At 33.3% G+C, this 23,741-nt stretch overlaps 9 protein-coding genes across 9 annotated transcripts; 7 read left to right on the forward strand and 2 right to left on the reverse strand.

Moving 5' to 3' along the window:
• Window positions 1–2,164: 2,164 nt before the first annotated feature.
• PHYBLDRAFT_170399 (hypothetical protein) lies at window positions 2,165–4,404 on the forward strand (the record flags this gene model as incomplete). Its single annotated transcript, XM_018436328.1, has 2 exons — window positions 2,165–4,219; window positions 4,384–4,404. The coding sequence occupies 2 exons, from the start codon at window positions 2,165–2,167 to the stop codon at window positions 4,402–4,404; spliced, it is 2,076 nt and encodes a 691-aa protein (XP_018289778.1).
• Window positions 4,405–4,872: 468 nt separating this feature from the next.
• Window positions 4,873–5,808, reverse strand: PHYBLDRAFT_170400 (hypothetical protein; the record flags this gene model as incomplete). The annotated part of the gene is made up of 4 exons (XM_018436329.1): window positions 4,873–4,954; window positions 5,018–5,049; window positions 5,518–5,585; window positions 5,655–5,808. 4 exons carry the CDS (start codon window positions 5,806–5,808, stop codon window positions 4,873–4,875), a joined length of 336 nt encoding a protein of 111 aa, XP_018289779.1.
• A 359-nt stretch (window positions 5,809–6,167) lies between these two features.
• On the forward strand, window positions 6,168–7,652 carry PHYBLDRAFT_170401 (hypothetical protein; the record flags this gene model as incomplete). The annotated part of the gene is made up of 5 exons (XM_018436330.1): window positions 6,168–6,261; window positions 6,580–6,592; window positions 6,765–6,946; window positions 7,018–7,254; window positions 7,318–7,652. The coding sequence occupies 5 exons, from the start codon at window positions 6,168–6,170 to the stop codon at window positions 7,650–7,652; spliced, it is 861 nt and encodes a 286-aa protein (XP_018289780.1).
• A 594-nt stretch (window positions 7,653–8,246) lies between these two features.
• On the forward strand, window positions 8,247–9,411 carry PHYBLDRAFT_170402 (hypothetical protein; the record flags this gene model as incomplete). Its single annotated transcript, XM_018436331.1, has 5 exons — window positions 8,247–8,410; window positions 8,699–8,735; window positions 9,086–9,182; window positions 9,255–9,331; window positions 9,385–9,411. The coding sequence occupies 5 exons, from the start codon at window positions 8,247–8,249 to the stop codon at window positions 9,409–9,411; spliced, it is 402 nt and encodes a 133-aa protein (XP_018289781.1).
• Window positions 9,412–10,147: 736 nt separating this feature from the next.
• On the forward strand, window positions 10,148–12,528 carry PHYBLDRAFT_170403 (hypothetical protein; the record flags this gene model as incomplete). Its single annotated transcript, XM_018436332.1, has 9 exons — window positions 10,148–10,207; window positions 10,521–10,694; window positions 10,750–10,905; window positions 10,959–11,084; window positions 11,274–11,449; window positions 11,514–11,704; window positions 11,783–11,796; window positions 11,982–12,133; window positions 12,198–12,528. 9 exons carry the CDS (start codon window positions 10,148–10,150, stop codon window positions 12,526–12,528), a joined length of 1,380 nt encoding a protein of 459 aa, XP_018289782.1.
• Window positions 12,529–13,932: 1,404 nt separating this feature from the next.
• On the forward strand, window positions 13,933–14,921 carry PHYBLDRAFT_170404 (hypothetical protein; the record flags this gene model as incomplete). The annotated part of the gene is made up of 6 exons (XM_018436333.1): window positions 13,933–14,065; window positions 14,133–14,155; window positions 14,270–14,514; window positions 14,576–14,627; window positions 14,700–14,788; window positions 14,864–14,921. The coding sequence occupies 6 exons, from the start codon at window positions 13,933–13,935 to the stop codon at window positions 14,919–14,921; spliced, it is 600 nt and encodes a 199-aa protein (XP_018289783.1).
• A 1,484-nt stretch (window positions 14,922–16,405) lies between these two features.
• PHYBLDRAFT_147502 (hypothetical protein) lies at window positions 16,406–18,588 on the forward strand (the record flags this gene model as incomplete). The annotated part of the gene is made up of 2 exons (XM_018431879.1): window positions 16,406–16,981; window positions 17,059–18,588. 2 exons carry the CDS (start codon window positions 16,406–16,408, stop codon window positions 18,586–18,588), a joined length of 2,106 nt encoding a protein of 701 aa, XP_018289784.1.
• Window positions 18,589–18,884: 296 nt separating this feature from the next.
• PHYBLDRAFT_170406 (hypothetical protein) lies at window positions 18,885–21,777 on the reverse strand (the record flags this gene model as incomplete). Its single annotated transcript, XM_018436334.1, has 7 exons — window positions 18,885–19,208; window positions 19,239–19,334; window positions 19,556–19,808; window positions 19,870–20,317; window positions 20,966–21,368; window positions 21,430–21,499; window positions 21,575–21,777. 7 exons carry the CDS (start codon window positions 21,775–21,777, stop codon window positions 18,885–18,887), a joined length of 1,797 nt encoding a protein of 598 aa, XP_018289785.1.
• A 336-nt stretch (window positions 21,778–22,113) lies between these two features.
• PHYBLDRAFT_170407 (hypothetical protein) lies at window positions 22,114–22,806 on the forward strand (the record flags this gene model as incomplete). Its single annotated transcript, XM_018436335.1, has 3 exons — window positions 22,114–22,299; window positions 22,354–22,711; window positions 22,787–22,806. 3 exons carry the CDS (start codon window positions 22,114–22,116, stop codon window positions 22,804–22,806), a joined length of 564 nt encoding a protein of 187 aa, XP_018289786.1.
• Window positions 22,807–23,741: the final 935 nt, after the last annotated feature.

The raw sequence follows: 23,741 nt of genomic DNA on the forward strand, positions 1-23,741 counted from the left end.
TCATATTCTTTAAGTTTTTCTTCATTACTCTTTTTTTGAAAAAAAACTTTTTGCTGTTCTGCATAGTCGTATTGCTTTCTGACATAAAATGAGCTGTCACGAATTTTCCCTGACCTGAGTCACTGTCTTTTACTTCAATTGCACACAAGTTCATGTTTTGTGCCAAAAGAGCATCTTCAGGATAGGCTTTATGATTGCTGCTTTGATCAAAAAGAAAGACAGCTACTGCATTTGGGTGTATGGCATTGAAAAGAGATATTATATGGTGCGATCAGAGATAACTATCTAAGTTTTTGGGTATTTTTTAAAAGTTTATAACTTTTGCAAAACTTAAGTTAATATAATTCTGAGCTCTTAATTTAATAGATATGATCATTATCTATAGAATTAAGAGTTTACAATTGCTCTAACTACTCTGAATAAAAAGTCTTAGACTTTCAAAGTTGGGATGTATTGGCCTATTTACAATGGAGTTTACCTGGTTTTTACGATATTGAAACAAGTTAAATGCCTGTCACTGATGGACATTAAATATAATTTTTTTAAAAAGGCAAATTACGTGCATGTGACTTTGACTTTTATTGCATACCTTTTATAGGATTTCCACTCCAAAAGTTATATTTTTTTCAAACTATATATTTTGCAAAATCAAAACTTTCATTTTGTGCTCCGACTATATATAAAAAAAATCAATTTATTTCTTGGCTATTTGTACATTGGGAGAAGAAGCTATTGCTATGATCAATCCAGCCTTGGCAGTTTTCCATAGCGATATGGCGGGAGCACTCAGCAATATACTTCAAGAATTGACCACATACCAACCCGGGCTTTCTCTTGACCAGTGTTTTGAGTTTGGAGAAGCACTCTTCAATTGGGTTTAGGAAAGGAGAGTATGGGGGGAGAAAGTGTAGATGGTGTCGTGAATTAGCAAACAATTCAGTGACAAGATGAGATCTATGGATCGAGACATTATCCATAATGAAGTTGTGAGGGGCAGCATTACTGTGGTCGAGCGAATCCATAATTGTCTTTACAAATTCAACGAAAATTGGTCCTGTCATGCCACCAGGGGTCAACTTCGCCTGCACACTCTCAACACCTTGGTAAGAAATACTGGCAAGAATTGAGATATTTAGTCCCCTTTTCGACTTCGTCTTCACAATGCTGGCCTCGCCTTTCTTGGACCACCCTTGTCCTCTGATCAGGTTTGCATTAAAGCCTGCTTCGTCCACAAAAATGCAATTGGTTTTATATAATAAACCATTCGTGTGCATACTGTCTACGTATACTTTTCTCAACTCAATAGTCTTCAAGTTGTTTCTTTTTTCCTTGACCAGCTTGGTTCTCTTCAATGTGAACCCAATGTTTTTGATAATGTGCTTATGTAAGTCACTGATGCTCAAGTTCTGCTCTTGAAGCTCTGGAAATTTTCTAAACAGTTTCTCTCTTCTTTGACCAAGAGTCAAGGTGCAGCATTTGTCCAAGAGGTCTTGAACGAACTTCGAATGCTCATCGGTTATCTTAAGACTTTCCGTGCACGAGCCACCTCGCTTCTTGGGCTCTACAGTAGCATCCCTCTCAAACTTGGTGATGATGTTGTTAATTGATGCCCATGAGACACCAAATGCCCTGGCTGCTTTGGCTTGGGTCATGGACTCTTCTATATAACATTTCTCCACAATCATGTTCTTGATGTGGATCGGAAGAACCTTTTGTGGTCCATTTCTCTTTCTTCTCTTAATGATAGCGATTTGATTGGGGTTCATGTTGGAGGATTTGAGTATAGAAAAAGGTAATAGATAAAGACAGTTCCCAAAACCATATTACAAACTTAGCATTATATACTTTTCTTATAACAATATATTGACATTGCATGTTTTCTTATATTGTTTTTAATAAACAGTGTAGACATTCTTTAAATACTTTATTGCACATATTAGCATTCTTCATGCTCTTTATTAATTTGTTTTAAATTTCTTTCTATCCGCATTAATTAATTTATTTTTTTCATATATAGTCGGAGCACAAAATGAAAGTTTTGATTTTGCAAAATATATAGTTTGAAAAAAAAATATAACTTTTGGAGTAGAAATCCTGTATTATTTTGGTCTTCCTCAAGTGTTACTACTCAAGCTTAACACACTTATATTTAAAACACTCTAAAATGCCTCGTCCAAAAAAGAGATCAACAATGGCAAAGAAAATAAACAGATCGGCTAGTAGTGGAGCTTTTATTAAAAAAATACAATTAGAAAATGAAGATTATGTGGACTTGGAGTTTGACCATGAAGACGATATTGTTTTGGACGACAGAGCGCTCCAGGGAATGTCAGAAGAAGTTACTTCAGCTGCATATACAAACCAGCTGCTGAAATGGCATGAATGTGCTAATAAGTCGCTTCGTAGAACTTATCAGAAAAATTCGCGAACAACTGAATGGAGAAAAAGAAAAGCAGATAATGATGCTTCAAATACGCAAGGAAGCTACCGTCTTACAGATAAAGGCTTCTTTATTAAAGTTCAAAAAGAGGCTCCAATTGAATTAAAAGAATCTATTGATAGTGAATTGGAGAACATACAGATTGACAAAATTGCTGTGCTTAAACTTGCACATGAAGATGTTAAGAAAGAGATTTTCCCTTATACTCGCGCAGGTCCTTCTTCTCAGTCAGTTGATGCTTTTGAACTCTGTAAGCTTAAATCAGTTGAATGCTACCTTCGATACAGAATATCAGGCGCCAAAACTATGGAAGCTTCAGAGAAAGCATCGATGGAAACATGGCTTCACAAAAACACTTATCGTCCAGCTGCTATAAGAAAGTATGCCAAAGAGTATGTTGATTTCTGTTCAATTGCCTTACATCAACAAGGAAAGCATTTGAGAAGACATTCTTTATTTTCGGATGAATATATAAAGTCTACTATCTGTAAATGGATTCAAAAACAGAGACCAGAAAGTCGAAGTCTTATCGAAGTGAAGAAGTACATTGATGGAGAGATTTTGCCAAGAAAGCTTGGTATACCTGGAAATACTTCCACAAATACAATCTGGAAGTACCTTCATGAATGGGGTTATGTGTTTAGAAAGAACTCTAAAGACATTTATTACAATGGTCATGAAAGAGAGGATGTGATTGCATACCGCCAGAAATGGGCAAAAAGAATGATGGTGTACAAGAAGAAAATGGCAACTTTTTCTGAAAATGAAGAAACTGTAGTTTTGCCAGTACTTAGATCCAATGAAATAGAGCATGTTCTTGTTACTCCCGATGAATCGACATTCTACGCAAACGATGGGAAAGATACCATGTGGCCAATAGAAGATGAAAATCCTATTCGTAAGAAAGGTCCAGGAATGTCTCTCATGATCAGTGAGTTCAAGTGTGTATGCCACGGAACAATGGCTAGAGGGGCATGGCCGTCACGAGAGGTATTCCGCCCTGGGGCCAACAGAGATGGGTACTGGACGAGTGTGGATATGTTGAAGCAATTGAAAAACAATGTTATTCCTCTTTTTGAATTGATTCACCCAGGGTGCAAGGCCGTCTTTTCATTTGACCAAAGCACAAATCATAAAGAGTATGGTCAAAATGCTTTGATCTCAAGCAAAATGAATCTAAATGACAAAGAGATTGAAGACGACGATCCTTGTTCTTTGCAGGATACAGTATTTGTCTGGAATGGTGTAGAGGAAGTACAATCAATGTACTACGAGAAGGACGAATGGTTTGCAAAGAAAAGCGGACAATGGGTCCAAAATAAGGTTAAATATGTTAAAGGCGTCCGTCATATTCTGAAGGAGCGTGGTTTGTGGCTTGAGAAGGATCCGTATAATCCTATTAAGAAATGGCGACTAGACTGTAAGAGTAAAGACGCCTCTGAAGATAGCAAGTGCTGTGCACATCATTTTCTGGCTTCACAACCAGATTTTATGTCACAGAAAACTGCTCTTCATGAGGCTGTCGAAGACTCTGGTCATATATTTGAACTTTACCCTAAGTTCCATTGCAAATGCAATTGGATTGAGAGGTATTGGGGTGCCGCAAAGCATGAAGCTTGCCTCCAGTGTGACTATACGTATAAGTCCCTGGATAAGAATATCCATACTTTCCTGAATCACGCTGGTAAGCTTCCAAATATCTGCCGGTATTACAACTGCTTGTGGTGCTACATTGAGGCATACAGCCAAGAGATGAACGTGAAAGAAGCCAATGATGTTGTAAAAAAATTTACAAAAAAAAATATACTTCTCATCGCCGTGATGAAGGAAGAGAATAGAATTTTTATCTGTACTTTCTTTATTTTTTATTATTTTTGCTTATAAATTATCTTTATCTCTAATTATTATTTTATTAAATATATCAATTCTACTTTTGTGCTTAGTCTTTACGTTTTGAGTGCTAAATATCATTGAATTTTGATTTTTTTAAAGGTTGTCGGACATTAAATCATAATTGGCTGGCGGAGTTTTCCAGGAGAAAATTGAAACAAATGCAAAAACATTGATACTTATCTCCGATTGCACCATAGCTTACTTGTAAATAATATTAAAGAATAAGACGGTTTTGCAACATCTGGAATATAATTAAAAAGCATTAAGCTATAATTGTGCATTTTAAATAAAGAGTTGATATTTGATTCAAATAATAATAATTAAAAATATTCCTACAAGATTTTAACTTTTATTGATGTGCTTTTGCTTGGCTGGAATGTGGGTGATAGGAAACATAAGAAAAATAAATACAGTATTTAAGATTAACTAATGCTACTGATAATGGGGACCAAAAAAAAAGAAGAAACAGAGTAAAATATTTTATTGCTGTATACAAATATGATTATGTGGCTTGTGGACCATGCTTTTTTTTTACTTTTCTAAGTACGTCTGCTGCGTTTTGGTCTCCATGGTTGTGTTATAACTACAATAGACTCTTCTTCAGAGATACTGTAGTTGACACTATTTGAAGCAAAGAAATTAGCAATTTAATTACATTATATATTGAAATGAGTCTGTTTGTACCTGTTGCCCTGAGCTGGCTCAGCCGATCTCTCCTATGATATTTAAAATCAAATTAATAAAGATACTTGACCTTTGCAAATTATATACAAACCTTTCTTCTTTTTTCTGTTTGGCTTTCAGCCTTTATTACTTCCTGTAAAAGAAGAGAAGAAGCCCATTGATCTCAACATTTGTAAAGTGGGAAGTTTTAATTATTGAAAATTAACTCCTCAAGTTGCAAAGAGTAGTATAACTTTTTCTGAGAATTCAATTTTCCCCAGTTTACTTCCACAACATTCTCATCTTTCATTATATATCAACATTGTCTGGTATACATATGAAACTGCAAGCAAATAAACTTTTGCTCTATTACTGATATATTTATGTCCGTCCCTTTTTGTTTTTTTCCAGAGGTAGTTAATCAATGCATTGATTCTTGCAGTGGCACCTGGGGTCTTGTTTGTTTCTCAAGGTATGAACTCCATACCTGCCTCATTTATTGTTGCAAGTATATGTCTTACACCCCTGTCATCAGAATGGCTTACTAGATATGTCATTTGTCTTTTGATTACAGATTGTTCAATGACATCTTCGAATACAATTTATAAATATACAAAACAGTTGCTAAACCCATTATTCTTATCTCTATGAATGTTACTAGTTCTATCTGCGTTAAAAGTCTGTCTTATAAACTGTTGTTGATTAGCAACGTTTTTATCAATTCTAGCAACTGAAGTGTAGATATCAGCCAATTCCTCCCAAATAACAATTCTAATTATGTTTAACATATTAATATCCAATTGGCTATTCATGTTAAGTAGATGATTTAAAGATTATAAAAAAGAAAAGAAGAAATAAAAGATAATGAAAATAAAGATAGCTAATATATGTTGGGATGGATAAACATATAAAATACGTTAAACCTCAACATCCAATTGATACAGACTTTATGATTAAAGCTATAAGATTGGTTTCTTTTTGCTTTCTATAGCAAATTGAATATTGCATTCAAAACAAGAAGCAAAAACAAGAAATTAACAAATAAAATATAGACAAAATAATCAATAAGAAATTATATAGATTACTTATTTCAAAATAAAAGTAGAGCATAGCAGAGTTTATATGTTTTCTGATTTATGTTTTAGGACGTACCTAAATAAACTTTATTACAATGAGTCATCTTGCAGAAGTATTATTCTTCCAGAAAATTCTGGAGAGACTAATTGTTCTGATACTTCTCAAGTCATATCAATTCAAAAATTTTGGTAAAGAAGACCATTTATGCTATTGGTAATATTTTAGTATTCCAACCAGATATTTAGGTGATGTTTCATAATGTTTATCAATTGTAGTTGTAATCTCTCAATTAAGTATTCATATAATAAATGAGATATGTAAATGAAATATAATAATACTATAGATATAATATATGTGTACTTATATATTCTATGCTATTGTGATAATAATAATTAATCCATAATAACTAATAATCAAATATGGGTATGATGATCAGTGCATAAAATAATATCTTAAAGACATATCTGGCAAAGTGAAATATCTGAGGCTATTATATTATTTTTTAGTCTTACTCTCAAAGTAAGCAGTAATCAATACTCACTTACAACATCAACAAACTGCACTGATAAACTCAAAAAATATAAAAATGTGAGCTCACAATCTCATTCAAGATTAAAATAACTCTTGTTTTATTTTAACTTTCATATACTACCCTTTTTTCAACCTTATTAATGTCTTATTCAAACAAAAGAACCAGAAGATTTAATGACTTGCCTTCTTTCGAATGCAATTTCTGTAGCTTGACTTACCATACTAGCAAGCAACTTCGCAATCACAAGCGTATTTACAAAATAGTTGATGCTCCTGTTGCTAACAAGAACTTACAAGAATCAGTTGTGCAATCTGCTTTAGCACAAACAAATCTAGAAGATAGTATGTATTTGAAAAAATTTAGTACAAACTTTCCAAACATAAATATTTATAACCCTAATTGTCTGTTACAGTTTCATTTGATCCTTTCCAGTCAAGAACCTTTAAAGCATCTTTCAACTTTGAAGCTGGTGACCAAGGACATGTCTACAACAACAATATCTTTACTAACAATATCTTCACAACATCCAAGCTATTCAGTATTTGCTTGAATGATCTTGTAACCAATTTTGAGGTTTCTACAGATCTGCATCATCTACTTGTAGATCTTATGAGCACAGTCATTTGTGATAAGGACAAGCTCAAAGAAGGTATGTTCAATTCAAATTTCCTTTAGATATTCTAGAAAGTTAACTAAAATGTTGAAACATTAGAGTATAACTCAAAAATCTTGCATACCAGGCCTGTCAACACGCTCATCAAAAGCAAGACTGACCTGAAGTCTTATGTGTACAACATTTGTGACAATATTTGCTCACTTTTTGACATCACCAAGGATGAAGACAAATGCTTCATTTTCAAGACCTGCAGATACAAGGAGATCAACAGTGATTCATCTCTGGTACCAGTAAACACCATGAAGATGATTTCATTTGGTGAACAACTAGCAAGACTTCTTGGTAACAACAAGACAAGATCAAAGTTGCAATACAGGGCCAACAGACAATCCATTTCAAATGAAATGTCTGATTACTTTCACTATGAATGAAATTGGTGTGGCTGCCACTAATGGTAGTGGATATGCCACTAATTTATTTTAATTAATCAAGCAAATTGGTTCTAGAGTTTGGTAAAAATATTAAAAAAAGGTGAAAAAGATAAAGTTGTATTTAAGAGCAAAATAACATAATACAAACGTTTTTTTTACATATATATCATATAGAGAGTATAGCAATTTGATTTATTTATTTTTTATTTGAAATCGTAAAACTTTTTTTTTGTCTCATTGTCAAGATTGTTGTATTTTGACAATACTACTAATCAATGTGGCAGACCAACTATCTTTCCCACTAATTTACTGAAAGTGCAGGATTTAAATTGATTTTTCTTTATATTTTATTTTGTTTGAATTTTTATTTTGCATTTTTTTCCTTTTCAACATAAATGAACATCATCTTGAAGTTATTTTTTAAGATGATGATGAGTCTCTATAGCTACTTTATACATCTAATTTACATGACTTGCTCTCTATTTTATTTTTACCTGTTTTAATTTGCTAAAATAAAAGTATATTTTAATTATCAAAAAAACAAAAAGTTATTTTTTATTGCTTGTGAGAGAAGTAAGACATATTCCTGTTACAATGACAGAGGCTCGTGTTGACTTTATTCTAACAAGAACAAATAAGATACCAAGTGCAACTGCAAGGATAAATGCACTGATCAACTATCTGTGGAAAAAGAAACAGGAAACGGATATCAGCGTATTCTTAGAAGAGCAAAAGCTCATTCAACTGCAGTTCTACATGTATACAAGGCAATGCCAACATATTATGCGTGAAGACGGCATTGTAGAGACGAACTGAGAAAGATTGAGTAGTCAACAAAAGTTGTACTACTCCTTGAGACTCGAGGAGTTAATTTTGAAATACCAATTTGTTTTACACAAATTCAGAGATCAATGAGTTGCTGTTCTTCTCCTTCAAGAAGTGATGAAGGCTGAGCACCAAATGGAGAAGTGACAAATCATACATATTAAATTTAGTATCATGCAAGATATTTCAATAATACTTTTCTTTATTAAAAAATATGCTAGCAAAGTTAAGCAGAGAAGTTCAAGGAGAAGAGTTGAGGTATGTATAGATTATTCAAATGTAAAACTTAATACACTGACTAAACTATATTTTTAAAAGTAGCCTTGGTGAGGCAGAAAGTAGTGTGGCAGTCTCACCACCAAGAAGAAACATGCGGAGCCATCGAATTTATTTATTTTTTGAATTCCCTGTTATTTCTCTCTTCCAGAACAACAACAAAAAATTCTCTTAACAATCTCTCTTTTTTTAATCAATGACAAATCTACTTATTTCCTCTACTTTCTTCCATTACTTTTCCTGTAATCACATTCAAACAACATGCACCACTCAAAATTTAAGACACTCTTGATATAAAATCACTACAATTGTGTTTTGATTTTTAAAAAAAGACTAATGCAACTAGAAAAACACATTTTTTTGCAGTTTTTTTTTCAAGCAGCTACTATATAATAAACTCTCGACTTCCTTTCACAAAATACAGCCAATGTAAGTTACAGTCTTACTAAAGTGATATTGTATAGGGTATACTAAACAATCTGGCTAGCTATCAATGAGTAGGTGCATCTAATTACTTGGGGCTTGTGCTGCAGTATGGTAGCTACCGGACAATCTTTGAATGCAAACAAATTATAAGGGTAAGCTTACTAGGCCATGTGTATTTACTTTGTATATTAACTTATTTTTGTAGACTTCGTCTTTAATCACAATTACTTGAAGCTGTTAATGAATATACTTGAGGTAATTACAAAAAAAGACACTTTTAAGTACATATATTCATAGTATTCTTTACTTTAGCTTTACACAACACTGAAATAGGATTGCTTGAACGTTCTTTTAATAGAAAAGCATCAACAATTATAATTCATAATGAAGAATCCTGTCATCTATAGCTGATATATCTAAAGATATGTATTACTTGTATAACTAATATATGAGTTAGTATATGTACAAGTTATATTGCTAGTATTATTATTAAGCTTGTATATGAATATGCATCATTATATGCCATGTGAAAGACATAGCATACTATATATTTTATTGTATAGTCCATTGTATAGTCTATAGTATAGGGCATTGCATAGTGCATTGTATGGTATATCATATAATACATCATATAGTATATCATATAGTACATTGTAAAGCCTATTATATATTTTTATTGTATATCCTACTGCACAGCAAGCGTATGAATAAAAATAAAATCCACCAATTTTGCCACCAATTTTTCCATATATGGATTTACTACCAAGCTTTTACCACCAATTTTTCTATATATGGATTTACTACCAAGCTTTTACCACCAATTTTTTTATATATGGATTTACTACCAAGCTTTTACCACCAATTTTCTATATATGGATTTACTACCATACTTTTACTACCAATATGTTTGAAACTAAGCCAATCAAGGATGCTGCCTTACTATTCAGTAAATTAGCGGCAATACCACTATGATTAGTGGCAAGCATAGCTCATTTACCACCAATTTCCGCTGCTTTAGCATAGTGTGGGTAGCCATCAAATTTCATGCAAATTAGTAGTATTGCCACACCAATTTCATTCATAGTGTTTGATGGTGAAGAGTACAAGACTCAAAAAGAGTAACAGCTCTTTAATTCCCTCAATGACATAGCAATTGTTCTGTTTCTTGATTGGTTTTGTAAGCCAAAAAAAATCGAAACAGCAATTAACTATTATATATGTAATGGTGTTAAACTATAATCCTGAAATTAGATAATAATTAGTGCAAAACATAAAAGAATTTTTTATAAATGGGCTCTCTTAGACTTATTTTTTTTTGTGTTAAGATATACTGATGAATAGCTCATCCAACTTGCGATTATATCTGGAAAGCCCAAAGATCTTGACTCTTTCTTATTGGCTATTATAGACGAAATAAGTAGCTTAGAAAAACATGGGTTGATCATCAAAAAGTTCAATGGCAAGCAGATTAAAGCTAAAGTTCACATGGTCATGACCTCTGGTGATATTCCTCAAGTAAGTTAAAGAAAAACTAAGGAGAAAAGCAACTCACCATTTTGAGCAAAAATAGGTTACCCAATTTTGTCACCACACAGGTCACATGTCCAACAAAGGTTGCCGGATATGCGAGGTAGAAGGCGTCAGCCCTCCCCATGGTAAAGGGAAATACTACCAGGACCGTAATGTCACTTTGAGAACAATAAACGACTTTGTTAGAGATAAAACAGTAAGTATACTATAATAAAAAAAAAGAATTGTATAGTAATATAAATTTTATAGGCCACCAGTATTAAAGAGGCAAACATTTTTGCTAAATTGCCTACCTTTAGTAGATTATGCTTCTATGGACTTGATGAGATGCATTTAATTGGCCATAAAATAAACAAACTTGTCTACAAACTAGTTGTACTTTTCAACACTGAATCATTGGAAGCTTACTGACCAAAGAGTGAAGACAGAAGTCATTTCCTGAAAGAGAGATATATCTTCTCTCTGAAGGAAAGTGATGTTAAGCTGGCCGGTAGACAAATCCAGTATTCTAGATCAAACATATCTGTATCCTTCCAAGGCAGTTAGGATAATATTATTGACAAGAGAGAAGGCGTAAGAGCAATTGAATACATTGATTTCCTTTTGTATGTTGTTCCCACTCTGCTGGTTTCTCTGTTTACAAGACAAACAACTCAAAAGGCACTCTTGGCTCTGGTAAAAGGTTGCTCTATATGCTTGCAGTGGAATTTAAATGAGAATCTGATTGTGGAAATAGAAAAGTAAGTTGAAATGAGCTTTGAAACTTTATTATTTGAAAACAATGCTTACTTTCTTTTTTAATAGCAATTTCAACATTTGGCATCAGTTTCTGGATTCTGAGATTACAAAAAAAAATCTATCAGTCAGAGTCTTCTCTCCCATAAACCATTATATTATCTATATTAATCTTATCACAAGAAAGATAGATAATTTAAGGGTGTACAGTACCAGATCCATGGAACAAACAATTGATAGATATTCTAAGTTGATCAAAAGTAAGGTCTTCAGTGAAAAAAACGTGGGCAACTTGGTGGAGTGACTAGCAATCTGTGGCTATCTGAACTGCTCGGTAGATTTTGATGAATTGGTGAGTCCAATTATACTACAAGAACATCTCTGAACGACTTCCTGAAACTTTCATATCTCTCTCCCTACAATTATGACCATCAACTCTGGAGTCCGTTTCAAACTATACCCTATATACAAGAATTCACTAACATACCCACGTTTACCAAGAAATTACAAGCCTTTTATATCTGATCTAATCCACAGCAAACTGATCCACAATATACCATGAACACAATCCAGATAGCAGCGCGTGCCTTAATTGGTAGCCCTGTATATAGTTTGGAGATAAACAAAAGAAAGAGATCAAAATTCTCTCGAGGCAATCAATATATAAAATTTCATGTCATATACCAAAAGTAAGTTTTTCATAAAGAAATGTCCTATAGAATGAAGTTTCTAATTATTCTATTTAAATCTTAGCAAAACCCACTGGTTTATTGTGTCTGTTGTTTTTTATTACTCACACAACATCTCACATCATGATGAAAACAGCAGGCAGTTTCTCATGTTGGTAAGTGTTATGAATGATCACTCAGCTGCCTACTATGACAATTACATTCCAGTTGTAACTCTAGAAGCAACTTCAATATACCAAAGATTAGTAGTAATTAGTCTAAATGATATCCAAAATCAAGTCGGCTTAGTTCAAACCACTATGGACTCGAAGAAATATAAAGTAGTTGCTCCATATTATATATTTAATGAAGATATAAAAAGTACTGCTGAAAAATTAAGCCATATCAAACTGTAAATATCGCATTATACCCATTTTTTATCTTTCTTTCCTTAATATACCCATGAACAATAAAAAAAACTTTTTTTTCTATTTCAATAATTCAAATATATTTTTATTTTAACAAGTTAAATTAAAGAAAAATTAAAAGACAATAAGTCGTGCAAAGTAGATGTATAAAGTAGCTATAAAGATTCACCTTCTTCATTTAAAAATTATTTTTTTAAGATGATTTCCATTTGCAATAAAAAGGGGAAAAAAATGCGAAGTAAAAATTAAAGCAAAGTAAAAGATAAAAAAAATCAATTTAAATCCCGCACTTTCAGTAAATTAGTGAGAAAGTTAGTTGGTCTGTCATATTGATTAGTAGTATTGTCAAAATACAACAATCTTGGCAATGAGACAAAAAAAGTTTTATGATTTCAAATAAAAAATAAATAAATCAAGTTGCTATACTCTCTATATGATATATATATATAAAAAGATGTTTCTATTATGTGTTTTCACTCTAAAATACAACTTTATCTTTTTCACCTTTTTTAATATTTTTACCAAACTCTAGAACCAATTTGATTGGTTAATTAAAATAAATTAGTGACATATCCACTACTATTAGTAGCAGTCACACCAATTTCATTCATAGTGACTACTGATCGAAAGAGATGTTAATTGAAAGTCTTGGTGCGAGTTAAAGCATACCTTTTTCAAAAATGTATGGTTTCAGTCAAAGATGCCCCTTAGTAAATAATAGTAATGACAGTTAAAATTATGCTTATCTTTGATGACAGCATCAATTAAAACACGTTTTAGTCAATAATAATAAGTATGATATAGACTTAAATATCATAACATTTACTTTAATATTGATAAAAAAGAGTTAATTGACTATATGATGTTCAAATGTTATATAGCTACTGTAGAGTATATTTAAAGTTATTATTTTAACTGGTACAGTGTGTTGGCATTGAGAACTTTAACCAAATTTTATGCTATATCTGCAATAGATATAGAATTATATTATTATATCATATACTTTAAAATGTTTAATAAGTAGACAGTGCAAATTTTGAACATATATATATAATATTGACTTAAAGTCTAATTTATTTTATCTTTATAATTCTTACAGTTTTGATATGTCAGTACAAAAGGGCTGTAATATGTTCACATGAGCTACTGCAGGCAGGTGCATATAAATGCATAAGCATCTTTTCTTTTATATGTTTTGTTTGTATATCTGTCTGTACCTTTTTTATATAAATAGCTGTCAATTGCTTATAATAAGTTGTTGCCTTTCTCAAACTCAAATCGCTCTAATTCTACTTGTCTAAATTATCAGCTTTTCTTTTCAACTCACTACTCATAGCTAGAAAAAAATTAAACATGTCCAATATTAACACAACTCTCCTCAACTCAATTTAAATGATTGAGATTGATCTTGCTGAAGTCAAGCAAGCATTACGCAAGCTTCAAAGGCAATTCAGAAATCAATTTGCGCCAGCAGTCAGTGTGGAAGATCAAACTACATTGCAACAAAGCATTATTGAGCAGAGTTGTAATCATATATATTCTGTGCTTAGATGTTTATTTACTTTATTAATATTGTGATATATTTTTTGTAGCTCTTGAGCGCATTGCCAAGTGTGTAAAAAGAGCCCAGCTCACAGAGTACCTAAATCAGCTTGATGAGTGAGTAATCAATACTGGTGGCGAGTTCAAAGAAAAAAATGAAACACAAAAATACAATCTGTTGCTCCAGATTCTTCACGAGCAGAACTGGAAGACGCGCTGCAAAGAAGTTCTACAAGGGCAGTCTTTGCCTCTGTTAGTCAATCTTTCAGACTATGTTTTGAAAGTAAAAAGACTGCATCTCAAAACATTAGATCGCACAGTAAAGAATGATATCATTAACAAAGATTATCTCACAGTCTCAAAGAATGGAAGAATATCCCAGAGAAAACAGAGAATACTACATGATGCATTTGGAGAGGTTGGCAAAGAATGGTAGATTGCACATCCACTAATTTAAAAGAATGTGGTATGCAAGAAACCTTCTTTGGGAAAGTTTCAAGAGTGACAACCAGATGCACAAGAGAAGAATGGCAGAGAAGAACAAAGTAAGTTTATCAATTAACAAATCTATATATTATAAACTTTAATTAACATTGTTTCCTTTTATTATGCTATAGACACAGCAAGACTTAAGTGATTATTTGCTTTCTTCTCCTGATATGTCAGAAACTGGTTATGTTGAGTTGTCCATAATAGCAGATGTGCTGTAAGTTACCATTTTTGCTTTTTCTCATATGCTGTTAATACAAAACTAATACAAACTTCTTACTCTTTTATGTAGGTCTGCTTCACTCACAGCAAGTGTTGAGCTTGCTTGCAAGAGAAGCCGAAGATCATAGTTTGGCTGCTGTGATTGGCCAAGTTTGATTTTTTTAGTCTGTCTTTAGTGCATTTTTTTCTTATCTTGTCATTTTTCTTTTTATGTTTTTTATTCCTTTTTTCTTTCATATAAAAAATTTATCAATTTCTTTCATATGATTGCTAATGTTCTGATTACAAGAATTTGAAGCAAATGTACAGCATCTAGAATTCCGTTATATTCAAATATAAAAGGAAATAGTATATAGCCTTTTTTTTTAGAAAAAGATTTATAGTAATATTTTTGTACTGATATATTATACTCGGGAGTTGTTCTATTATATGTAAGTATAATGAGTAGAATAAACAGTTTGAGCTTTCTAACAAGATGCTCATTCTGGTTGTATGAATTAGATTCGAATTAGCTTCATGTTACATGACTTGAATCTTTGCTCAAGTTTTTCTTCTTCTACAATAACGACTTTCTATAGTGTTTAAGTTTTATTTCTTTTCTTATATATAGATCTTAAATATTAACAAATTCTTTAATATATTTATATATTCAGAGTAAATGCTTATTTTACTGAACAAGCAAGCATATTATATAAAGGTAAGCATTATAATAATATTATATCTATTTATTTATTTTAAGTTTTTTCTTTAATATTAGTATATTTGTAGAAATTGATAAAAAATAATAAATGCTATTTAAGATATATCAGAATACGCAAAGTATATGAAATACAATTTGAATAGTAGTACTTTATTGCATACGTTTTGCAGTAGCTAAACAGAACCATTTTTTATTGTGGCAGCCAATGAAATTGTTTCTGCATTATTATTATCATTTTCATTTAATAAAACATGCATTGAAATAAAGATTCAATTCAATTAAACCCAATTCAATACTGAGTGGGTATTTTTTGGGCACAAGCATGGTCTTAGATGGTGTCTCTTCAATTTGTAGTCAGAGAAAGACATGGGGTAAAATACTTTTTTTTTTAGAAAAAATTGAAAATCAGAACTTTTTGTGTAGCAGTTTTACTAAGTTTTTTTTTAGTAGAATTCAACTTTTTAAAGTGTATTAGGAAAGCTTGGAACTGACAAGATACATTATTATTTTTAATAAAGATTGTTAGAGAGAGTCATGTAATACTATGGGAAAAAACTCAGGATTTTCGAATTTGTGACTTTCTTTTCGGTCTATAATAATTAAAAAATCATCAAAAATTCAATATGAAACAAGAAAGTCTCTGTTTTTTGAAAAGGTTGACAAAAGGCAGATTGAACACCAAAAATTAAATCTCCTGATAGATAAAAATACATTTTAACTACAGATTTTACATTTTTAGTAGATGTAGATTGCGTATCTCCTTATTTTATCCTACGGAGAGTTTGAATTAGTATTTAATTTAGTCCTGTGGCTTTCTAACTTTAATGGCAGACAGTGGCTTTTGCATCCCACACATGGCATTTTTTTTTAACAAATAATCACTTCCCTCTTTCTTAAAAACAAACTTCAATTATGTCTAACAACAATATAAACAACACTATTTATGATATTTCCACCATTCAACAAGTCTTGATCAACTCGCCTTTGGAAGGAATCAAGATGCTTCCTTTGAATTCGACAATATTAGTAAAAGCTAGTGAATGGGAAAAGTGTCTGGAGCGAATCAATGTCTTATGCTCAACAAAATGGAATAAAAAGCATAAATATTCTGGAAAAGGTTTAGTTTTTGGAGAGACTAAAAAATGCCACCGTGCTGGCCAATATATAACAAACCGCCAATTACGTCTTGCCCAGAAAGATACGAAGGCATGCTCTTGTACAGCTGCCTTAAAAATCATACAGCATCTTGACAACCCCAATGTTGTTACATTTTGCCAAACAAGGGCACATGTAAACCATGTTCCTGGAGACTGGGACGAAGTCAGAACTCTTCCTTTGCCTTCTGAAGCCATAAAGATTATTGAAGATCAGTTGAAAAGTGGCAGCAGCTGTAGAAGTACAAGAATTTCAGTTCTTAGACAGATTGATAGTTGGGGAGTTGGCGTTAGAAAGCCTAATTATGAAGAAATTTACAACAGAATGAGAAAGGTTTGTCAATGAATATAACAGAGCTTTCGTATTAAATTAATATTTATATATCAAATAAATACTCGTATATAAAATAGATGACTACTTTGTTATATATGTTTGCTTCTGATGAAAATGCATCTATTTCCATCTGGTTAAATGTAAAGCTAGCAGAACAAAACTATTGCATTTTTGAAATCAATCTTTCTGTTTATAATGATGGTAAAAAACAATTTGCCTTTGGATTTCAATCACCAATGCAAGTTTCAATCATGAGAATCTCGCAATCTTTTTGTCTCGATGCCACCCATTCCATTTCGTCCAGAAGCGACGAAGTATTATATACTTTGGTCACTCGCCATCCTCAAACAGGAAAGGGATTCCCTGTTGCATACATGGTGACAAACAACCAGACAGCCATACCCATCAAACTTTGGCTTGACCACCTTCGCATCAAGAGCAGCTTCGTACCAATGAATATTACCATTGACTGTAGCATTATGGAGGTTAATGCAATCAAAGAAGCATTACCTCATGCTACAATTCACTACTGTGATTTTCATGTTCTTCGCGCTTGGCAGCACAACCTTGACAGCAAGATTAAACTTAATGCCTCTTATACATCAGAACAACTTGGGAATTATAAGACTGCACTGAAGAACTACCTGAGACACATTCTCATCGAGTCAAACAAAGACGTGTTCCTAAGAGCAATTGAAGATTTTAAACTGATGGTTCAGGATCAACCTCAGTTTTTGAAATATTTTGAGAAGAAATGGACCGAGAACGAAGAATTGTTGCGAAGATGGGGGCGCCCGTACATTAGCCAACAACATCAGAGATATGTGACAAACAACTATGTAGAATCATGGCACAATCAACTCAAGACAATTTACTTTGGTCGTGCACGCATCAGAAGATTGGATCGACTAATTTTTATCTTGACAAATGATGTGGAGTTCTATTTTGAACAAGAGGTTGAGCGTATTCACTTCAACAATGGTAAGATGGGTCCCATTGATAATGAGTTAGCAAGAAATTCTTTTGTTGCTTCAAAAATCCAAAATGACATGCTCCCTTCCATGATTCTCAACCCTTTGGGTGAGACTGGTAACAGCATGGATGATTATAATGGTGAGTGGCAAATAAGATCTTTCGTAACAGAAGATAAGTGGTATACCGTCAATATATCAAATGACTTGATACAAAGCTGCACCTGCCCGAACTTTCTGACCCGCCAGATCCCATGCAAGCATTCACATTTGTTGAAGCGTTACTGTGGGGCAAAATTCAGCTTCATCGAGCAACGGGAGATAGCAGGAGTGGTATTGAACCGACAAGACGCTGTAAATGCAAACGAGAACGAAGTTGAGGAAGAAGTAGAGGAGGAATTAGAGAGTGGAGGTACTGCTGAAGATAGAGGTGTATATGTCTTTGACGAAATTGCAGCTTATTCTGCAACGATGCATCACGGCTTTGAAGATCTTCAAACTTTGAAGACAATTCCTGGCTTAGATCAAACAAAGGCAGATCTTATAAAAAGAGCACTCGCAGATGCTGTGAGGTTGATGGATGAATATAGAAGTGAGAACCCTTCATATTTTAGAAACTTGAATACTCAGAGATAATAATAAAAATAATAAATATATATCATTAAAAGATAAAAGTACAAGAAAAAATATTTCTGATTGATATAAACAAATACAATTCTAATTGAATTTACCAAAAGTAAAACCTGTCACTACCTCAACGGATTTTCAAAATTCAAACTCTCCGTAGGATAAAATAAGGAGATACTAGATTGCAACTGATGACTATTAAAAGTCAGAGGTAAAAGAGAGAAAAATATCTAAACATATTTTATCCTCCCAGCAAAAAGCTAAAACAATTCGAAAAAAAAATGTATTACACAAAAAAAAACAAATTATATATCTGCATGACAACCAAGCAACAATTTTGGCCCACAGTTCAGTTCTGGCCAGACAATATACCATCCATTTGTGGCTGTAGACACCACCAAGCTAACCAGCTCTTTTACATCAGCCAGATGAACAACCTTTGGCTTCGCGGGTACATTTGTCATGACAGGAATTCCATTTGTTTCATGGATGGCATATACATGGACAAGAGCAAGCGGCCACCTCTTGTTGTTGAGCTTGTGCTCAAAGAAAACAACGACCTTCCCAAAGAAATCCTTATAGATTGGAGAGTAGCTCTGCCCAATGTTGTGGTTCTCATCAACCTGAATCTATAATCTGATGTTATGTGCCTCCCTTACACAATTTTGGTCAAGCGCAGAGTCAATCACATAACTATTGACAAATGCCTTGCAGCTAGTTTGTATAGCTGCTTCAATCAGGCTACACTCTTCCCCCTTTGATTCGTAAAAGTCTTCAAGAAGTTTTGAAAGACATGAAATGCCTTCAAAACTATCTCAAATCATTCTATTCCTCAAAGGCCCCCAGAACTCAATATCAGACCCAGCACCAACATGTTCACCTTCACCCATCATTGGCAAACCAGCAGAGAAATCTTCGTATACAAGAAGTCTTGCTGCTCGTGGTCTTGTGCTATCTTTGCCTTTGTGTGCTCTACCTGTCTGGTCTGTGCCAAGCCAAGCATGATATTGCCAGCATTGGTTCTGGTGGCAGAGTTACTCTTAATGGCATTAGAGTACTTGCCAATTGCTTTTTCTACTAATCTAGCACTGTATGATCTTGGCAGGCCAAATGCTTCGGTCATATCCAGGTAGTGTTGTAAGAGGTGCTGGTTAATGGTGAAAACCTTAAGATCGACCTTGTCCTCGGCAAGCAGAGTCTCAAGGTACACATTCCATTCAATAAGTTGTCTAAGATAGAAGTTAGTATATATTTTTAAAAAAGAATAATAAATAATGATATTTAATATACCTTTTTATTGAGGCTTGTTCTTCTGCTGATAACTCCCAGCTCATGAGCAAATTGCACACTTGTACAAGGCCAAGCAATGCCTTCCGTGCAGATATATTTCTTATCTGCTCTGCTACTAGAGTCGGAACAGCAAACAGAAGGAAGTCTGCCCAGTCTACTGCCTTAAAGTATCCTGCATTCTTTGATACGTCTCTCCAAGCACCATAGAACAATGTTGGGATCGTTTTCCTTGTCAATGCCATTGCTGCACCTATCTCTTTCTGAACTCTAACAGAGAGAACAAGCAGATGCTTTTTTCTGTACTTGCCAGTGACGAGCCCCCAGACCTGTTTTGCTACACCATAGCAGATACCATGCATTTCATCCAAGGCAAAGAAATATGGTCTGGAGAATGCATCCAATGTTGCCAGTGGTGATTGCCCTGTAAGTCCTCTTCGGCTGGACTTGTCTGCCTCACAGAAATCATGAAAGCTCCCCAGTGTATGTATGGCAGTGGCTGGTGACATATGGAAATACTGACCGTGGCCAGGAGATTGACCAACAACATGGCAGATTCTGCAGCCATCTTTGCTCATGTGGCCAACATGACATGCTAGCTTTGCCAGAGCTGGGATATCACCCATTGCCATTAACACGTGGACCTTGGCCTTGATGGTTTCTGTGGCTGTTTTGACAGCCATTTCTTCAGACTGCAACACATGGAGATCTCTGACGATTGGTCTCATAAATGACCAGAAGTCAGTAGGTGCCTTGGGCCCAGGAATCATGGCAAGCTGGACCATTCTTTTTCTTTTGTACCGGGTCATTGGATTCAAGTTCAAGATGGTGGCATGGACAATTGTTACTGATCCGGGAACATTGTGAGGAGCAAACCCATCCACAGACAGCGAAATTGCAATGTCATCACTTCCCAAGAAGGGATGCTTCTTAGACTGGTAGGCTTGACCATCGAATACATCAGTCATTGTGCCATCTTGACTTGGCTCGTGGTGGTAATGGTAGCGCATCTCTGTTCTGGTGCTATTGTTGACCAAACAGAGAGCAAGTTGTCTGCCCAGAGGAAGTTGAACCATGGTTCTTGCAGGAACCAACGTACCATTGTCTTGGGCACTCTTGTAGTGATCTTCACTACAATGCGGGCACTCAGTTTCATTTGCATCAAACAACATACAGCCATTGCAGCAAACGTCATATGTCTTCTTCTCTATTCTGGAGAAACGCTTCAGAAGCTCTTTACCAAGGTAAGGTGTGCATGCTCTATATGTGCTTGTAGAGCTAGCAAGAATCTCGTTGAAGTGGCTGGCAATCTTTTCATGTGCATTACAAGAAATGCCAAACTCCTTGACGATTTGGATAAATTCCAGGTTCTTTGCATCGTTGGTACTGGGAGTGGGGAGAGGTTGGCTGAAGTCAAACACCAAAGGTGCGGTTGCATCTTCAATTTCTTCTATGGCAGTTGATTTCTCCATGGTATTATCATGTTCCATATCAGCATCATACTTTAATAAGATAAATAGTAATCAGTATAATGACTTTATACTATATATATCTATAACTTACCATGGGCTCATCATTTTCAGTTCTGTTGACGATATCCATATTTTCATCACTGATCATATTAATGTCTCCACTGTTTGTTTACCAAAGTATCCAGATAATTAATATATTATCTATCTTTTTGTATTTTAGTTTTTAATAAGCTTACTCAACGATCAAGCTTGGGGCTGGTGCTGGTATAGACTGGATTTCAACAGGAAGAGAAACGTCTTGGATGAAAGATCCATTGATAACTGCATCTACCAGCGTTTTAAGAGATCTATTTTGACATTTGGTAGCATTTGAAGAGCTATTGTAAGGCAAATGACAGGAACTGCATTCGTGAGAGGAGATCTTTGTGATTTGAACCATATTTTGGAGTAAGTAAAAAAAATAAAAAGAACTTTTGTTATATAAGTAATTGTAGAAGTAATTGCTTTCTGAATGAATATGTTTATACTTAATTATATCAATGTAATGATGGCATGGATAATTCAAATGTATGCTCATAATCTTAAAGGGGTAACTCTATGCCATCATTCTAAAATTAATACATCAATAATTCTTCAAGAGTAGCCAATAGATTTGGACAAGTAATTTGAAACTAATAATTTGGAGCTAATGATTTGAAACTAATAATAGTTTTAGGGAAAATTTTTTCTCTTTCTTTCTTTTTCTATAACAAACTCATTACTTTTTTTTACTATTATGAATAATATAGATACTTCAGTGATTCAGTTGCTTCAAGGCATTCAAGACGGGCTTATTTCTCTAAAGAATAGTCAAGAAGCATTGGAGAAAAAACAAGATGCAATGCAACTCGAAATAACAAGTCTTCACAATGAATTGAATGATCGAGAACTCCCAGATAATACTATTGTAGCTTCTGTCAATGTAAGTAAATACTATAATAATTAAAGTCTTATCAATTAATATCAGCTACAATAGATATCTACTGACTCTATCCCAAGACTAGTACCAAACATCTGTAATATAAATTCCAATCATGTATTACAGATGATTAAGCAAGACCTAGAAATAAGTCCAACCGCAGAAGTCAAAGGGGCTATCAACACTTGCACCAAGCATATTTGTGATCAGCTTGCTGCTCTTTTGTCTGTTCAGATTCTTGGGCCCAATCCAAGCTGGACATCTATCCCTCAAGAGGACTGGACCAGAATGTGTGTCAGTCATTCACACGCGCTCAAGAATTATGGAATTGATTTCACCAGATGTCATAAAAATTGGGCATCAATCACAAAGGTTAGTCAGTTATGGAGAAGTCGTAGAAAGCAATACCTCTCTGGTAAGTTCATATCAGGTAGGTATAATAAACTGTATACTAAATATGAAAATATGAAATTATTCAAATGATATTTAGCCAATACAATTAATGAATAAAGAATTGCTCTTTTTATAACAATCAATAAAAACATTTTTAAATAAAAATCCTCTATGAAATAAAACTTTTTTGCGCAATTAAAACTGTGAACAAATCCGAATATATATAAATGAGAGCCATTTAAGAGAATGTTTTTGTTGAAATGACCAATACAATTTAAGCATATACTATGATAGAATGTATTTTATCCAATTAAAATAATTATAAAAACCAAAATAATATTTTATTACCAATTAAAGAACTTTTTTCTTTCATTCATACCAATAGAAACCTTTTTCTATTCTTTTACTACCAATTAAAATAAGGGTATAGCAGATGGGTAAATATAGTGGGATATGAATAAAACCTAACATCAATAAGCTAATGGCAATTAAAATATATTACTTAAAAAGGAACTAGAGATTCCACTGCGATTTGCGAGAATTGCCAGCTCAATCCCAAGCTGAATCTCCAGCAGAATCCCCAGCGGAATCCCCAGCGGAATCCCCACTTTTTTTCCTGTAGTGTAAAAGATATTATGAAATAATAATATTAAATACAAAGATATAATGATCATATTATATTAACTTTAAAAGCATAAGAGAAAAAATTTATTGATGAATTGTATAAAATTATATAGTGTATTTTTCTTATAATCAACAAAAAAATGTACTCTGATTATTTTTTTCAAGACCTAAAAAGTGTTGTCAAAAATGACAAAACTGAATATTTTCTTTGCTTACTTTGTTAAGAAAGAGTTTCTCTACAAAGTAAACAGAAAACATTTTTAGTTTTGTCATTTGCAACAGCATTCTTTAGGTCTTAAAAAACGCAGTATTTGAATTTAATAGCAGAGAAAGAGAAGTATTGACACTAAATTTTCCATTTATAATGGTAGATGACAAGAATCAATCCTCTAATATAGCAATATTATATATTATATGGTGTTTAAACA

The sequence above is a fragment of the Phycomyces blakesleeanus genome (assembly GCF_001638985.1).
Source record: "Phycomyces blakesleeanus NRRL 1555(-) unplaced genomic scaffold PHYBLscaffold_15, whole genome shotgun sequence".
Classification (NCBI taxonomy): domain Eukaryota; kingdom Fungi; phylum Mucoromycota; class Mucoromycetes; order Mucorales; family Phycomycetaceae; genus Phycomyces; species Phycomyces blakesleeanus.